This window comes from Homalodisca vitripennis, unplaced genomic scaffold (assembly GCF_021130785.1).
Source record: "Homalodisca vitripennis isolate AUS2020 unplaced genomic scaffold, UT_GWSS_2.1 ScUCBcl_2922;HRSCAF=8083, whole genome shotgun sequence".
Classification (NCBI taxonomy): Eukaryota; Metazoa; Arthropoda; class Insecta; order Hemiptera; family Cicadellidae; genus Homalodisca; species Homalodisca vitripennis.
The window spans coordinates 1-18,316 of NW_025779046.1; the positions used below are offsets into that span (position 1 = coordinate 1).

Consider the following 18,316-nt stretch of genomic DNA (forward strand, 5'->3'; position numbering starts at 1 on the left):
TCATTCTTAGTTATTTTGAATAGTTTTGGGGAAAGAAATATTATAAAAATTAAATTTAATTGGAATTTAGGAACTTGTCCTTTTGATCTGTGCAATATAAAAACTTGTTGGTGCAGTGAGCACATGTAATATAAAATTTAATGTAAAAATACTAAAAGAGTTTTGTGGTTATTACAGATGCTTTCTGCAATATAAATAAATTCTAACACTGAAAAGAACTAATAGTTAAAGTAAAGTAAAGAAAATTAGTAACAAAATAAAATTGAATTTTGAAGATAATTTAAAGTGAAGAATTTGCCAGATTAGATTAGAGTGTAAATGTTTTGAATTTTGAAAATTTGAATAAAAGACAAACTGTAAGAACTTTTGTAACATTTTTGGGAGTGACGAATATATTACAAGTTTGAATTTAAAAAGTTATCAAGAAGTTTTTATTTTAATTTTAAATCCAGTAATTATTTTCAAGAAGAAGTTTGAACTTTATTTATTTCAGAAGATTTTCTTTTCCTTTTTTGAATCTTCACAAAAATTTAAATTTCAAAGCTAACCCCTCATGTGCCAGTAAAACGGTACATACTGGAAGGAAGAAATCAAATTGGTGGCAAAACATTCTTCAATATTCTCTTTCCCCATTAACTTCTCCACTTCGGCAAATTCTAATTTGATTTAAACTCAAATTTTTTAACGTTATTAATCTTTACACAAGTAATTGAAAATATTTTTCACCAGTAAAACATTTTCCGGAACACTACCAAATCGTCCACAGCATAAAAAAATGTTCTCTTACTTTAAAAACCATTCTTTCCCGAATGTTCAATAATTTCTCAATACGCAACTAGATAACCCGTACTAAAAAACGATAGGTTAGGTTAAGGGTATTCATCGTATAACATCACGAGCAAATTGGAGACATATAACTAATTGAATAAAGTCACATACTCAATCAAAGTTTAAGTTTTTACAACGTGTTAAAATACATACAGAATGACTTGTAATTAATAAATATCAATTGGGTTACTGATAATAATTTTCCGTTATATTTAACAGTAAAACGTTACCGTAAACTGGGGTTACTTGAGCCCTGGGGGGTTACTTGGTCCCAAACCGAAAAAAGTATTTGAGCTCGCTTGGGTCTATAATTTTGATCGGACGATTGTGGTTCGCTGATTTTCCAACAGGTAGCAGCACTAACAACTACAAACGCCGCTCCAGCGCTGTCTTGTTCAACTCCCTTGTTCTAGGTTGAGGTTATGTTGCTTTTTTGTCATAACACGTGTTTTTGTGCTCCTAGAACTTCTGTTCCCACAGCCTAGATAACTTCCCTCTGGTAACAGGTAAGATTTAATTTGGGATCTATACAGTTCTGATGCTAATGATATTAGTTTTAAGTTAGTATACAATCGTTATATATGTGCTTAGTTTTGGTCGGAATAAATAGTGCGCTGATAACCGGATTATGGGGTTACTTGAACCCAGCCCAAATGTGGGTCCAAGTAGCCCCTACTATATTACTAAACAAATGTAATAATTAGATATGCCGAAAATAAGTTATAATTCAGCCACTATTTATTTACATTTATTTTGCAGGATTGGACAGCACAATGCCCCGAAATTACAAACGGCTCCCTGGAAGCAGGAAGTATGCAGATTTTACTTCTGAAAAATTAGAAGAGTGCCTTAATGCCATAAGATCTGGGGAAATGACCCAGCGAAACGCAGAAGCCTTCTATGGCATAAGTAGATCTACTATTAAAAGGAGACTAAAAAATACTGGTATCGATGTAGTGAAGAGACCTGGACATCCGACCGTTTTTTACTAATCAAGAAGAGATAGCTTTTTCCACTCATTTGATGAAAGTATGTGACTTCGGGTTTCCTGTAGATGAGCTGGATTTCCGATTCTTAATAAAGTCCTATCTTGATAAGCAAGGGAAACAAATCAAATGTTTCCAAAGCAATATGCCTGGACGTGATTGGGTTAAATTATTTTTGAAAAGGCAAACTGATTTATCTGTAAGATTTGCCAACAACATAAAAAGGTCACGAGCAGCAATAGATGAAAAAATTATCACTGAGTATATAGATAACTTGAGTATGGTGACAAAAGATGTCCCACCAGAAAATATCTATAATTACGACGAAACCGCAATGTCAGATGACCCAGGAAGAAGCAAAATTATCTGTCGTCGTGGTTGTAAATATCCCGAGAGAGTGCTCAATTCCTCAAAATCTAATGTGTCGGTAATGTTTTGTGGCAATGCTGCTGGTTCATCCATCCCTCCATATATAATTTATAGAGCGGAGCACCAGTGGACAACGTGGGACAGAGAATGGGCCACCAGGTGCGAGATATAATCGAAGCAAACATGGTTGGATTGACCTAGCTACCTTTGAGGAGTGGTTCATTGCCCACCTATTACCCGTATTAAAAAGACAAGAGGGCCAAAAAATACTGATCGGAGACAATTTGTCCTCTCATCTAAGTGTTAAAGTGTTACAACTATGTGGTGAAAACAATATAAGTTTTATTTGCCTACCACCAAATTCATCTCACTTAACCCAGCCCCTAGACGTGGCCTACTTTAGGCCGTTGAAAGCTAAGTGGAGGGAGGTTTTAGTGAGATGGAAACAGTCGGAAGCTGGAAAAGTAGCAGGATGCTTGCCAAAAGATCAGTTCCCCATGTTACTAAGAACTGTCCTAGAGGATCTGAATGCTAAGACAGAAAGTAACATCAAGGCGGGATTTAAAAAGGCTGGAATTTTTCCTTCAAATAAAGAAGAAATCCTGGCACGTTTGCCTCAAAAAGACAGATCTCTAAACCTTACGTTAGTAGGAGAGGTTTTCCTTGCACATCTTGAAAAGAGGCGGCAAGAATTTGTGAAGCCTCAAGGAAGGAAAAAAAAATTAATGTTGCACCTGGCAAAAGCGTCAATGCATTTGATCTTGAGCCACCAACTTCTACGGATGTGGAACAGGCATCAACTTCTCGTAAGGCCACAATAAGAAATTCCATGGCAAAGAAAAAAGAGCCTCCAGCGAAAAAAAGTAAAAAGCCAGATCCATCTGATTCTACCAGTGAGGATGAAGACGCCTTTAGCATCCAAGACTCAGGAGAAAGTGATTTAGTTTTATCAGAGACCTCCGAGGATGAAATGTTCGAACCATTGCCAGATCCCCAGCCTCAACTATTATCATCAGTTTCCGGCGGCTCTTCTCTCGTTCCCGGTAAAATCATCGAAGCTAAAAAGAACATACAAAATTCCATAAAACCAGGAAATTTCGTGTTAGTATCGTGGAACGATACAGTTTATCCAGGAATGGTTTCGACCATCGACCAGACTGGTGCCTTTGTTGACTGCATGGAGCCTACAAAGAAGAACTGGAAATGGCCGGCAGTAAAAGACATTTTACATTACAAGTGGTGTGACATCAAGGACATTATTAGCCCACCCAGGCCATTTAAGAGAGGGTTGTTTACACTTCCTAAAAATATTGTTTAATACAGTTAATTTTCATGATTTGAGTTTTATTTGGCCAGCTTTCAAGTTTATTTTTTATTAAGGTAGTCAGTAAAAAAATGTGTGCCTTAATTTCACTTTCTCTAATGAAAAATTAAATAAATTTTTATATTCAAACTGTTACTTTTATATTTTTTTTAAGATCCTGGGTCCTACTTGATCCCATAACCTTTGTATAATGGACTTTTGCATTAAAACAAGAAATGGGTTCAAGTAACCCCAGCCGGGGGTTACTTGAACCCCAATTTTCAAAAAACTAAAAAAAAATACTTAACATGATAATTAAAATATAAAACTTATAAAAAGTAGAAGGTAAGTATCTCTAGTATAGTGTAGAAACGGTTATCAGCACATATAACATTTTAAAGTCTTCTATAACTGTAGTAACTTAGAAAAAGTCAATATTTTGGGGTCAAGTAACCCCGGTTTACGGTAACCAAAACCTTAATTCCAGTTAAAATTTCATTGATGAGTTTCACTCTTTCGTCTTTGTATTTCATTTGTTTGGTCTGCAGCTTTTTCATTTTGTTGGCAATGACACCGTTGAAGGGGATGATAACGATCATCACTGCCAGACCAGCCAACACAGCTACACCTGGCAAATTATTAATAATAACACAGTTAGGTATTGTTTTCAATCTTGTAATTAAGTTAAAAGTAAAGCATTTATGTCATACTATTTCAAGTTTGCTATGAATTAATTATCTCCAATAACATGAGATTGAGTGCGATCCAAATTTACAAAATGTTTTTAATTGAGTGGCAGCCCAAAATTTTGATGTTTTGATAATAAAGTATATTTTTTAGAATAAAAAATATATTGAATATACCACACAAGTAAGTAGTTTTAAGTCGTTAAAAATATGCCGATTTAACTTTTGTTTGCACAACGGTTATATATTTCGTTTCATGAACATTCTCTATTTCTAATAGTGGCATCAAAACATGGTTTTTTGATTATAAATAACTTGAAAATACTAGTATTTATAAGTCGAATGAATCATTACCATAATATTATGTATAAATATATTATCATGGTTTACAGTACCACTTTTAATATAAGGAAAACATTTATAACTTATAGAAACTTATTCCTGGATATAGTTTTCTATTATGGTATTCTGAGAAGTGGGCTGTAATTTTGTTAAGCATTTAATGATTCAAAACTAAATACTCATGCCTAGTTGCCATCATTTGTTTGTTCCGTTCTGGCTTTTCTGTTGAATGCAAGATGGACCTAAAGTGGATAGTTACTAGGAAACGTGTGGCTCCCGAAACGATTTCTTATAACTCAAAGCACTCCCATAAAATTAATTCCAGAAGGTTCAATTTTAGAGTGTAGAGTGACAAAATAAATCAAATAAAAAATAGGTAGCTTATTGTGTAGGTACCAGGAGCTACAATGGAAGAAATAATCAATCAAAATTCACATTTTGATTGGTTGGGGACTGTCTTGATGCCATTCAGTACTAAACTGAAGTTGTGTAGTCTAATTAAACTTTTTTGAACATTACATTGGGAATCAAAATTATCGAGGTAGGCTGGAGAATTCTTATACTTTTTAAAACTACTCTCACTCCTCGATTTATTTTAATTATCCACTGATATCGAACACAAAACAGACCAGACCAAAGGCAACGCAAACCGCAAAAAAGATAGAACACAGCCAGCCCTGGAACACATCAGCCTCACTATAACCACAGACAATGGATACGTTTCTATACAGACATTTGGACTTTAGTTTCAGCGAAGCACCGTGTGGAGCGCTAGGTGTACCGCCACGAGTTCTCTTGTCCCACTGTTGCTAATTCAACGGCGCGGCGCGGCTCGCATCCCCTCCACTCACCCGCTGTGAACCAGACACACTCCTACTGATCACGTTCTACTGCTGGCGCGGCTCACTTCACTTCCCCACCTCTCACCCGCTCTGTACTGATACCCTCCCACTGACTCAAGTTCTGCTACTGCGTTGTATTTGTTAAGTTGAAAATGTCGGGTACTAGGTGTTCGTACAAAAAACTGTTCTAACAGTAGGTTTAAAGTGAAAGGGTTAAAGATGTTTAGGTTTCCACGAGAAAATAGTGAAATATGGATTCAGAAAACAGGTAAGAATTAAATTGTTATAACAGGATATTAGTCATTTATAATATATGCTTACACTATATTTGTGTGAACACGTGTGATGTTCAGTTAGTTATATTTGTTAGTTGAAAATGTCGGGTACTAGGTGTTCGTACAAAAAACTGTTCTAACAGTAGGTTTAAAGTGAAAGGGTTAAAGATGTTTAGGTTTCCACGAGAAAATAGTGATATATGGATTCAGAAAACAGGTAAGAATTAAATTGTTATAACAGGATATTAGTCATTTATAATATATGCTTACACTATATTTGTGTGAACACGTGTGATGTTCAGTTAGTTATATTTGTTAGTTGAAAATGTCGGGTACTAGGTGTTCGTACAAAAACTGTTCTAACAGTAGGTTTAAAGTGAAAGGGTTAAAGATGTTTAGGTTTCCACGAGAAAATAGTGATATATGGATTCAGAAAACAGGTAAGAATTAAATTGTTATAACAGGATATTAGTCATTTATAATATATGCTTACACTATATTTGTGTGAACACGTGTGATGTTCAGTTAGTTATATTTGTTAGTTGAAAATGTCGGGTACTAGGTGTTCGTACAAAAACTGTTCTAACAGTAGGTTTAAAGTGAAAGGGTTAAAGATGTTTAGGTTTCCACGAGAAAATAGTGAAATATGGATTCAGAAAACAGGTAAGAATTAAATTGTTATAACAGGATATTAGTCATTTATAATATATGCTTACACTATATTTGTGTGAACACGTGTGTTTTTTTTTATGATGTTCAGTTAGTTATATTTGTTAGTTGAAAATGTCGGGTACTAGGTGTTCGTACAAAAACTGTTCTAACAGTAGGTTTAAAGTGAAAGGGTTAAAGATGTTTAGGTTTCCACGAGAAAATAGTGATATATGGATTCAGAAAACAGGTAAGAATTAAATTGTTATAACAGGATATTAGTCATTTATAATATATGCTTACACTATATTTGTGTGAACACGTGTGATGTTCAGAAGTTTAATTTTTCCATTAAGCGCCGGCTTTTATTCACAGATGAAATGAACACTGGAATTCCTTGACCTAACATCAAATTATAAGATTTATATTAAAAATTAATTTATTCTAGGAAATCCAGATCTTATTGGACTGTCGCCGTTATCGATGAAGAAGAAGCTGCTATGTGAGAGGCATTTCCGACAAGGTGACATTCTACCTAGTGGTCGACTCGTACATAATGCTGTAGCTATACAGTATTCTTCAGAGGAAAAAGAGCCAACTCCAGGTCCTTCACATCAAACTTCTCCTTCTCCTCGTGTGAAACGTACTGTAGAGTCACCTAGAAGATATCTCGGAAGGTCTCTAACAGAACATCCATCTCCGACCGTGAGCACCTCTTCAGCCAGCTTCAGTGTTGAAACTGTTTCGCCGTCTGTTCATGGATGGATAGAAAGTGCATCACCTGCAAGACAATGTCTTTCTAAGATTAAGAGAGCCTTATTTCAGTCACCAACTAAAAACAAGCTTCTGTCTAAAATAAACTCACAAACTAAAAAACTTGGCATCTAAAAGAGCCAAGATTTCAAGATTAAAATGCCAATTATTAAAGTTCAGCAGGCTTGGAGGTTTGAAATTCAAATCCAAAGAAGCCGAAATATTGTTTAGAATGCAAATTCATAAAAAGAACATGCATTGGAGTTCCGACGAAAAAAAATTTGCTACCGCTTTGTTCCTGAGATCTCCATCTACGTATACCTATTTACGAAAGTGTTTGATTTTGCCAGCAGAATCAACAATAAGGATATGGATATCGACAAAAAAATGCTTCATGACAGGATTTAATAGAGCACTAATGGAACAAATTAAATTAAAATCAAACAGTATGAATACTTTGGAAAAAAAAGCATGTGTTTTGATGTTCGACGAAATGTCTATAAAAGAAATGTTTAGAATATTCACCACAATACGACCTAATTGAAGGCTATGAAGACATAGGTAGTCTTGGTCGACACAAAAGGATTGCAAAGGAAGCAACTGTTTTTATGGTTAGGGGATTGTTTTATCAATGGAAACTCCCAATTGGTTACTTTGTTTCCGATAAAGGCCTGATGGGTAGTCAGACAAGGCTTATAATCGAAGAATGCATCAATAACATAACAGATGCAGGCCTCAATGTTAAAGCTATGGTATGTGACCAGTCAACAACAAATGTCAAAGCCTACAAGACTTTAGGTGTATTTGTTGACAAACCATATTTTTATACAAGTCGTGGACAAAAAGTTGTTGCACTTTTTGATCCACCTCATCTTTTGAAGTCCCTTAGGAACAATCTGTTGACCCACGACTTTGTCTATGATGGTCGGACCATTTCATTTTCCGATATAAGACAATTATTTGATATTGATAGCAAAAGTGAAAGTACAAGAGCAGCTCCTCAACTAACACCAGCACATATCTGGCCAAACCCCTTTCAAAAACTCTCTGTTTCTCTTGCAACTCAGATATTCAGCCACACGACAGCAGCGGCATTAAAAACTGTTACCGAAATTGGCCAGCTAAAAAGCGATACGGCTTTGGATACGTCCTCTTTTCTGAATCAAATAAATTCTTTATTTGATGCAATGAACAGCAGAACACACCATTCTAAAAATCCAGACTCTTGTGCATTAAGCTCAAGTAACAGCCATATAAATGCCCTTTTTGCCAACGCCTTGGACCTGTTTACCAACCTTAAGAAATTAAGTCCCAAAGTTTCAAGACCACCCTGTTTCGATGGCTTCATACTAACAATCCGCGCATACACTGAACTTTTATCATCAGAAGGCTGTAAATTACATACTTACATCAAGACTAAACCAAGACCCACTTGAAAATTTATTTTCTTCAATCAGACAAAGGGGTGGGTGGAATCGAAATCCAAGTGTCCGAGTACTTAGAGGTACAATGCGTATACTCACTATTCAGCAATTCCTAGAACCACCCAAAACCACATCATATAATCCTGACTATGATGCACTTCTAGACCTAGGCAACAGGTGGGAAGACGTCACAGTCCAGAGTAAGGAAGCAACACCGCTTTCAGATTCATCAAATTCGTCTGAAGAAGACGAAGCATCAGCAAATGATTTCCAAAGTCAAATGATCCTCAATTCGGACGATTTCAGTATTGTTACCTTAGAAGAATGTTCTACAGTATATTTTGCAGGTTATTTGGCCCACACATATCATAGAAAGTTTAAATGTGAACAGTGTTTAAGCAAAATGTGCGACAAACAATCTAAGCTGTCAAGTCACAAAGAACTTCTAATTCTGAACAGAACTTTTTCAAACGTGAAAGTGACTGACTCAAGTGGACTTTTAGCTCCCTCAGTCAACTTAATGTATGTTGTTGAGATTGCCATCAAAACCTACAAAAAGTTATTTAAGAAAGTGGCTCATAAAGCAAATGTTGTGAAAAGACTCATGAAAGCAACTGACAAAGTCATCTCATGCGATGCCATTTCATGCGTACAGTGTAAAGAAAACTCAACATTTGTGCTTAAACATTTGTTCAAAGTTTTGCTGCATAAACAGTGTAAATGGATTTCAAGTCAAATGAAAAAAACTACTGAAGGAAAAATTAAAATCCTCGGACACGAGTAAAAATTATGTATGGGTGAAATGTGATTAAATACTGGTAGATAAAAAGGTTTCAGTGTTTTTAAGACACACTATGAACACCTATGCCTTTTCTTGTCCCTTCCTTGCTTAAAAAGTGCAATTTAGTGTTACGTAATAATTAATTAATATATGTTATTAATTTAACAAGAATATTGTGCACTGTGATATCCGACTAAACCTGCTCTTGCTCGGACAGCTTAATTGTAATTAAAATACGTTCTGTTTTTTACATGTTGTAAATATTATTTTTGTTTCAAAAAAATTGTTTATTTATAGAATGAAATTTGTATCGATGTAAATACAGTGTAGTAATAACTTGTATCAGCTTTTGTAACTCAGGGTTTATTCCATTGTGTATTGTATGTCAGATTGCTCTACACTACAATTTATGGTTTATGTATTTTATAAATATTAATTACGAACTTGGTCTGCGTGTATTTAGAAATATAAACTTTGTATTTTCTCAAAGTAAACATTTGTACTTAAGATAAATAAGGGATTTTTGCTGATCATTTTCACTTAATATTTGAGTGATTCATCAGATCTCATGTGAATGTAAGTCCTGCAGGGGCTTTACTGAAGAATATTTAATTTAATCTAGTATTTTTAACATTGTGTGCCACATAAATGATAAATTCTGCTTTTTAATTGTTTTCGTATTTCAGTGCTGATACTTATTCTTTTGTTTAATTCTTAGAATAATATTTTCATCAATATATTTTAATGTACTGTTACTTATTATTGTTCAGCTGAAAATTATTTTAGAAGATTTGTTCTAAATAAAACTTTTCATTTTATTTCCACAATATTTGTTTTCTTTTTGCTCTAGTTGAATTTATTGTCATGATTAGAACTTAAACGTCATCTGATTAACCTGATTTTTAAAATACAGACATTCGATTTTAGCATTCTAGTTACATTTAATATTTCTATGATTTTACTAACTGAGCAAAAAGTTAGGCTGATTGATTCATGTAGTATCATGGTTAGGATTTCATAAGATGCACGTATAAGGCTTTTTATACAATGAAGCTTATTTGATTGGTGTTTTTGTTGTTGTTGTTGTTGTTGTTAATATCCTATATTATTGGAATATAACCTAATTAACAAGCTTAACGTTGTATAAGATTTCTCAATTTCAAAAATACAAGTTACATTGCGTACAGTATTGGGATTAAGACGTAGGTACTGTATAGTCTATAGACAAAACATGATTCAATGCATAGTTCAATTCAACGATTCAATATACTATATAATTTTATTAGTTACAAAATAAAAGAAATATTTATTTCTGTGTTTAGTAACGGGAACAACATTTTTAAAGAATTACTTTTAATACCTTTATGTTGTTTAACTTAATTTGCATTAGAGGAAAGATGGGAATTGAACGAGATTTTCCTGACCGCAGAATTATATTTTGAGGTAATGAAAACACTCAGGCAAAGACAGGAGTGTGTACTGTACGAGGCAGCAAGACTACTGAGCGAGCACTGAGCAAGAGCAGCGGTGAGGTGACGAGGAAGTGTATCTGCCGCGCCGCGCCAGTGCCAGCGCGTGTGTTTACTGCTGTTGCTATTGGCAACGGGAGTGAGGCCTAGCGCGACACTAGTGCTCTCTGATGCTGTCATCCACTAACTAAATTTTGCGCACGGTCGCTAACTGTCTGTATAGAAACGTATCCATTGTCTGTGCTATAACACTATCTACAGTGCGCTCTGACGTTCAGACTGAAAACGACCACTGACGAGACAGCGCGTCACTAGCGAACTCTGTTGACCAGCCATAGTTAATATCGTAACTTCAATGAGACGTATGGTTTTAGACTATCACCGATTTATTGTACAGAATTCTACGCTTACTAATTATCAGAGATGGCTGTGTAATAATCGTAAGATCTCTATTCATCAATTATTCAATTAGGGGACTCCAAAGTAAATCAGTTGAAAAGTGAACTTGGTTGAATACTCGTATCATGTGCTTTCTAAAACAAGAAGCCAATAAAAGATATAAGAATCGTGTTTAAATTCATTCATTCCATACTTATTTACAAGCAAATCACTGAATCACTCAATTTAAGGAAACTTACCGAGGATCTGCCACAAGAAATAGAGGGCCACGACTATGATTATAGGAGCCGTCCATATGAAGTGGATAAACTGAGCGAAGTCGGAACAACGCTGAGCATCTACCGCCATCAGGTTAACTACTTCTCCAACAGTAGAGCTCTTTCGGGCGGCACTGGACACTCGAAGTGCCTAGCACAACACAATAAGAAAATAACTTTTCAAAAATTAAAACGGAATTATAGTCTAATTAAAGACGTTTAGTTGCTAATCTAGATGCGCTCTAGTAATTATTGTGCTTTAAGCATTCACTTGGATTTTAAATTATAGATCAAGATATTTTCAAACTGTATATATATATGTAATTTATATATATATATATATATATATATATATATATATATATATACATAACACGATTATGGACATACACATTTTATCTATTTCTTGACATGTACATTATCTAATTTATTAAGATTTACAAACCTTTTTGTAAATCGATGACATGAGTGAAGTCCGCCAGTTAATGCCGACATTATACATATTCATGAATGTGTTTTGGGTCAGAATGGTTTGCATCTCTGCGGCTAGGAACATGGCGGCAGCGTACACAAAACCCTTCCATAGGTAGTCTTTACCGGCCACAAAACTGATCATTAGGCTGCGAATACAAGAATTATGTTAACTCCAGACCGATACGTCCTTCAAGAAAAATTAGTAGTGAGCCGTTCAACAGCAAAATTTTATTCTGATCTTAGAAATAAATTTATGTAATATTTATTAGATTAAAAGTGGATAGGTAATTTCATTTAAGTTGTTACAAAGTTTTAAAAGTTAAGATTTCGTAAAAATAGTAAGTTTTCACTACAACTTGAAAATACACAAATATTTTTGCAAAAGATATTTGCTCTTGCAGCTGAAACAATCAGCTTCATTTTTCACTATCATTAGGATTAATTTCAGATTTGGCATTTCACATCTGACCAAACAGAAACATGAAATTATGGCTCACCAACTACATTTTTATCTCATAAAAAATATTTGTAATAATGATGAATAATAAAACACTATAACGTAAATTTAAATGGAAACTTACTTCAGGATCTGTGGATTGATAAATACTAAAGCATCTGATAAAACTTTTGTAAATCCAGAAGCAACAATTGGCAACCAGAATGTCTTGAATAGTGGCCCAAGTACGGAAACAGGTTTTGTCTCACTTTCCTTTGCAGGTGGGTTTTCACCCAGTATTGTCTTAGACTTAGTTCTGAAAGAAGAATGTACACGCATTACGTTTCAATAGATGATATGTTGCCATAACAAAATTATACACCTGAAGTAAAAAATAAATAATTAATGGATTTTAGTAAATATCTTGTGCATTAACTTTTACCAACTGACAACAGTCGCAAAATTGAGGGAAATCAGCGTCCTATTTTAATTAGTCTTCATAGAAACCTGTGAAGGATAAGCGCTTCGATTTTGAGAGAGCAAACAACAAATTTTCAGTGAGCATTTCATTAAAATGGAGTTTTATCATATTGATGCAATCTTTTAATATTTAAGTAACTGAAGATATTAAAAATGTATTTAAAATGTGTAACATAGGTAACTAAAGCAAAATATAACTTAGAATAAATTAGACTAAGGATTTTAAAGGTGTTCGGAGGATGCTAGATGCTATAAGTAATATAGTTGTAAGGTCTGTTTGAAAGTTCGACTACTCTAATTCTACAGAAACCATACGAAAATGAAAGAAAATAAGTTTAATTTTAGGAAAGAAGTAGTCAAGCAACGAGGAGTGACAAGCAAGTTGTGATTTATCTTATAAATAACATTGCCCTTAAAAGAAAGCCTTGAGAATGACCCAACAAGCTGCCGCTGGGCTTACTTAAGTTGCCACCGACGATGAAGCCCGTAAAATTTTATTTAGTGAACAGATTAAACGTAGTTGTCAGCCCTCAAGAACTAAGAAATGAAAGAATGGCGTATGTTTAGGCAAAGCTGGTTGACATCCAGATGCGTGAGCAGAAACTGCTATGTGGTGTGTCGCACAAACCCGTTATGAGGCAACCTTATATGAAAGAGTATATAGTTCCTCAACAAAGTTTTAGTTATTTAAACAACGTTTTCTTGCAACTCTTTTAACCTTTTAGAATATTTGACTTGGCGTTTTTTACTATCTCTGTACAAGTGTTGAACAATGACTAAGACTCAGTACTTTAAAAAAGGACTCTATAAAACTACGTCGTTGTCTGTCCGTCTGTAAGTAACGCCAAAAAACACATTCTTTTGGAAAAAAAATAACTCGTTGATTTTAGAAACAAAAGATCAAAGAGTAAAACAGTTACCAATGCGTCTTTGACTTACCTTTTGTTCTGTAGTGTTCTTCAGAACTCTGCTGTATACTTTTCTTGGATTATAAAATTATCTACAAATTTGTGAAATTATTATATTGTTCTAAAAATTAAAATATAATACCACGTTATACTTTATTGACAGTAGAATGAACTTTTAGAAAGGTATGTGCAGGATTATACTTTAATGATTAATTATTTGTTACCTTGTACTGTAATCTAATTTCTTTTTCCAGTTTTTCTCGAAGCGAGGAACTATCTGTGAAGAAGTATCTTTGTATCTCAAGTCCCATAAATCTGATACAGTCAATGGCTTTCGAAATCCTTTATAGATCAGTGGTTCAAACCACCCGAAAATAATTTTAGAAATAAATGATGCTTGAACTTCTGGACACAGCTTCTGTAACATTGAGTAAACATTACATTTAATACTAATATCAACAAAAACACTATACGTTAAGAGCATTTTGTCTGTTTTGATTCAGTTTTAATTGAATAAGTCATAAATTTGATGTGACATTCTTCTTTACAGAAACGGAGTGTAAAAATTGCATTTAAAATATATAATTTAAATATTTCATAGCAAAAATTTCAATTTACCTATAGGTAACTGTATATATGAACACTGCATTCCTCATGAAAACGTATAATCTTCTTACGTATGAAAAATAAACTACAGCACATACATTTAAACTATTATGACCAAACTTATTTTTCTTGAACGGCAGTTTTTAATGGATTCATACATAAAAATATGGTTTGGCTGTTATTCAACCTTTATGATCCAAAATGCAAATTTAATTCTGCCAAAATATGAGATTTTAATACAAAACATTTAGGAAAATATATTTTTACGGCACTTGGGTTCACGATTTCAACTGTATTTTACATAATTATATGTATTATTTTATTATTTTTATTTTTATAAATGTGGTATGATTTATAAATAAATAAATCGCCAAGACTTAAAAAAAAACCGGTATTTTTGGTTTAGATTAATATATTATTGTGCTATAACAACGAGCAAAATTAAATTTGTACAGATCGATTAGAATAACCTGACAAATTTTCTCAAAATTAAACAAACGACCTGATCTTTGACATAATCACAGTTTAAAACGACAGTTCTACCCTAAATTAAAACGATACATAATTTTTGAATGAGTACATTTATAAAAATTTAGTTTTACTACTTTGTTCTCATGTGCTCAAAATATTGAATAAAAAGTATTGTAGTGTATTTTTTTTGGAGTAAAAATTTTAATTTTTGGATCAATAAAGTTTTTTTAGTTACAAAGGTTTTACAAAAAGTTAAAACGATATATATATATATATATATATATATATATATATATATATATATATATTAATTAAAAGTGCAGGCCAAATTTGTTCCTGTACCAACGTTTACAAACAAACATCTACGCGGCTGCGCACATGCATTCAAATATGGAGGTACACGTTTCGTAAAATACAATAATTGGTCCAAGCACTTTTAGTGACATACTTAAATATATTTAACAAAGTCAGGCTAATGTTGAAATATGACAGTCTTATTAACAATAAAGTATCTCGAAACAGCTCGATTATCACTTCATATATATATTTCACTTTACCTGATACTTTGGGTAATCTGTACTTCTGGGAGGAGGATCAGCAAAAAGATTCAGCACCAACATCAGCAAAACAATTGGGTAGTAAATCATGTACAGAATGTACTTGAAGTTTTCTTCTTCTGATTCCTGTAAAACGTAGTTTCTTTATAATATTAAAACCTAAACTAGTGAGATCAAACTCAATGTACTATGAAACAGTGCTCAAATGTGTATGCTTGTCTGGTATAGCAATGCTCGTGTAATGAAGTAGAGTATTTAAAAAGATATCACAAGATGTGCGATCATGTAAAAAGCTCACCCTGTCTTAAGTAATAAATAAGCTACAAAAGAGAGATCGAACATGTCAGCTTTTTTAGATTTTAAAGTCAGTTGTGACAAATCTCCTTTTCTGCGACCTATCAAGTCTTGCCACGTACGCCGTGTTGAGTTCAAAGTGTCGTGAACGTTTGCGTTGTTATGTATGACAATAATGTTCCTCGAGTCTCTGAGATCAGTATGTTTATTGGGATAAATTACGCTTCAAGGCTCTGGGACATTTCTAGAATGAGACGGGCAGACGAATATACGATTTTAAGGACTCTTTAAAGGTGACAGCAACTTTAATCTGGTCATTGAATCTAGTGTAGAAGTTTTACCTGTTAGTACCGGAAGTAAAGTAAAGTAAAGTAATGCCTTATTTTACCAGGCGAAGTTAGGACTAAGAAGCCCTCTCTAACACGTAACCGGGGGACCAACGGCTCAAAAGTAACTTCCGAACCACCACTAATGGCCGGGCAAGCGGACAGCTTACAAGGAGAGGATCGCTCTGCGGTCACCCATTCAAGCAGCAGCCCCCTTGACGTTACTTGATTTGGTTATGACGGGTTAATCGCCGGACCCGCTACACTGAGTCATTCGCTATTGGGGAAGTGGCATTTTCCCTGTCTAGATGAAAAAAATTAAAACAGCTGGAGATTAATCCCGTAATGGTAGTAGTTGTGCATTCTAACACCAGTTGCGCTAGTAGCCTGTTCCGTATATCAGTAGTAGCTAATAAAATGGGCAGTAGAAATGTAAAGTAAATCAGTTGTACTTACAAACTTAGCAGTATAAACGTAGAAATGATATAAACATAATTTAAATAATTAATTTGTGACAAAAAGTAGTCTAATCTTGATATGACAGGCATTTGTGATTAAATGTCTGACAACGACTTGTTAGGCTACATAGCAGTTCCAACGTAACGTAGTCAGTTCGCTTGAGTTTAATTTACAGTGAGATATATATTGTTTTACACGTAGTTACGTTTTACGTCACATGGTGTATAGCATAATCTGTAATTACGCGAGGAGGAGACTCCGCTAAAACTTTAGCATCATCTGCAAAACTATTTGGCTGTTGCACCAAAAAAAAAAAAAAAAAAAAAAAAAAAAAAAAAAAATCATATGTAACGTGAAAGACCACTTTCGGTACTGGAGATGGAACATATACAAAGTACATGTTTAAGTTTGTTAAATGTTTAGTTCGCATATAATAGGATGTCCAAAATTAACCTTTCTTCATTACTCAGAACAAAATACAAACCGTCGTGCTATCTCGTAAGATTTCAGTGCGGAATTGTGCAGCACCAGCTATGCCCAACAATAGCCAGAACACGAACAAGACTCCGGACGTGTGAAGTCCTCTCACCTTGTCCAATATCAGGAGCACTGCTGCCAACATCTGGAACACGGCCATTGTTACTAATTACTCAAGCTAATGAAGAAAAATTCTGGTAAAACCCGTATTATTGCGCATTTTTAAACCCTAATTTTGGTTTTAATTTGGCTAATAATGTCATAATATTTAAAAACACACATTTATAGTTTTTTGCAGAGTTGGGACATGAAGAGCTTTACACAAAAAGACTAGAATCCAAATTCACGCTGGCGGATACAGTTTCAGTGGATAAATAGTTCGACTGTAACAGTATGTGTCTAGTTTTATTAATGAGAGGTCATTCCTTTTTTTAGCCTTATTCTGTCCGACGTAATGGACCACTGGCCTGCGCGAGTATATTATAAAACAGAATGAGGGGTAGGGTTGATACAGTACAAGTTCGTTGGTGATGATAGGATGTTAATTGGTCATTTGCAAGAATTAACATGCGCAATCTATAAATCAAATCCAGTCATAGTCTGTGCGGCCATCGACTCTCCCAAACACAGTTGTAGATCAAAACTATGTTCCCTTGCGTGCCTACGTTACAGTCGTTACAAAGAAGCAAAATTTATGGTTTATCAGCCTTTTATCCATTTTGATATTTACTTGTTTTTGTTACAAAGCAAAATAAATAGTTTTGTAACACCTACAGGTGTCCAGAATGAGGCCATGTAACCTGAAACTTGGAGGTTTTAATGCTGTTATAGGTGAATTTATTTTATGAAAGTTATTAAAATTTGTAATAAACTTTTAGTTTGCTTGGGATCAGACGATTATTTTGCTTGGTTCAGCCTTATCGAGCTTTTAATGGTAAAGATCTATGAAGAGTAGTAGAGTTGCTGGAAAATGTATTTCAGAATAGCACTCATTAAAGAATAAAAATCTAAGTTACATTTAGCTTAGAGTTTGACATCAGATCTAAAGTTGCTGATTTGTTGACAAGACTTGGCATTTGCGGGACGAAAGGCCAAAAAAATGTTTAGGATTTACAATTTGTAGGGGATAATTGAGATGCTTAAAGTGTTGATGAATTCCCAGAATAAACGGTTCACTTAAAACATTCTTTTAAAGAACATATTTTACTTCGGATTTTGAAATCAGTAGACCATTTTGCTGATGATTCATGCAAGTGTCACTATTGATCCCATGTTTTAGCTTTTATAAACATCATGGTGCTGTATGCGTTTAACTAATCAATTATGTTCAACAATCGAAATCAATAGCTTATAAATTAGCGTTATAAATAGCATTATAAAACATACATAAAACATTATATTTATAAAACTATAAATTTTTAAATAGCTGATGGACTATAACAAATATATTAATAAAAGTATAATTA

The 18,316-nt window shown here is 33.9% G+C and overlaps 1 protein-coding gene across 1 annotated transcript in view; it reads right to left on the bottom strand.

Annotated features, from left to right (window-relative positions):
- Nucleotides 1-3,950: 3,950 nt before the first annotated feature.
- LOC124372334 (multidrug resistance-associated protein 1-like) overlaps nt 3,951-18,316 on the bottom strand; it is a gene marked incomplete at its 3' end in the record, with an annotated part of 31,075 nt that continues 16,709 nt past the window's right edge. The window contains exons 7-13 of the mRNA XM_046830717.1: nt 16,858-16,995; nt 15,295-15,420; nt 13,885-14,078; nt 12,418-12,588; nt 11,808-11,982; nt 11,345-11,513; nt 3,951-4,114 (exon numbers count right to left, since the gene is read on the bottom strand). Of these exons, the coding sequence (XP_046686673.1) occupies nt 3,951-4,114; nt 11,345-11,513; nt 11,808-11,982; nt 12,418-12,588; nt 13,885-14,078; nt 15,295-15,420; nt 16,858-16,995 (1,137 nt within the window). The remainder of the gene's footprint in view (nt 4,115-11,344; nt 11,514-11,807; nt 11,983-12,417; nt 12,589-13,884; nt 14,079-15,294; nt 15,421-16,857; nt 16,996-18,316) is intronic.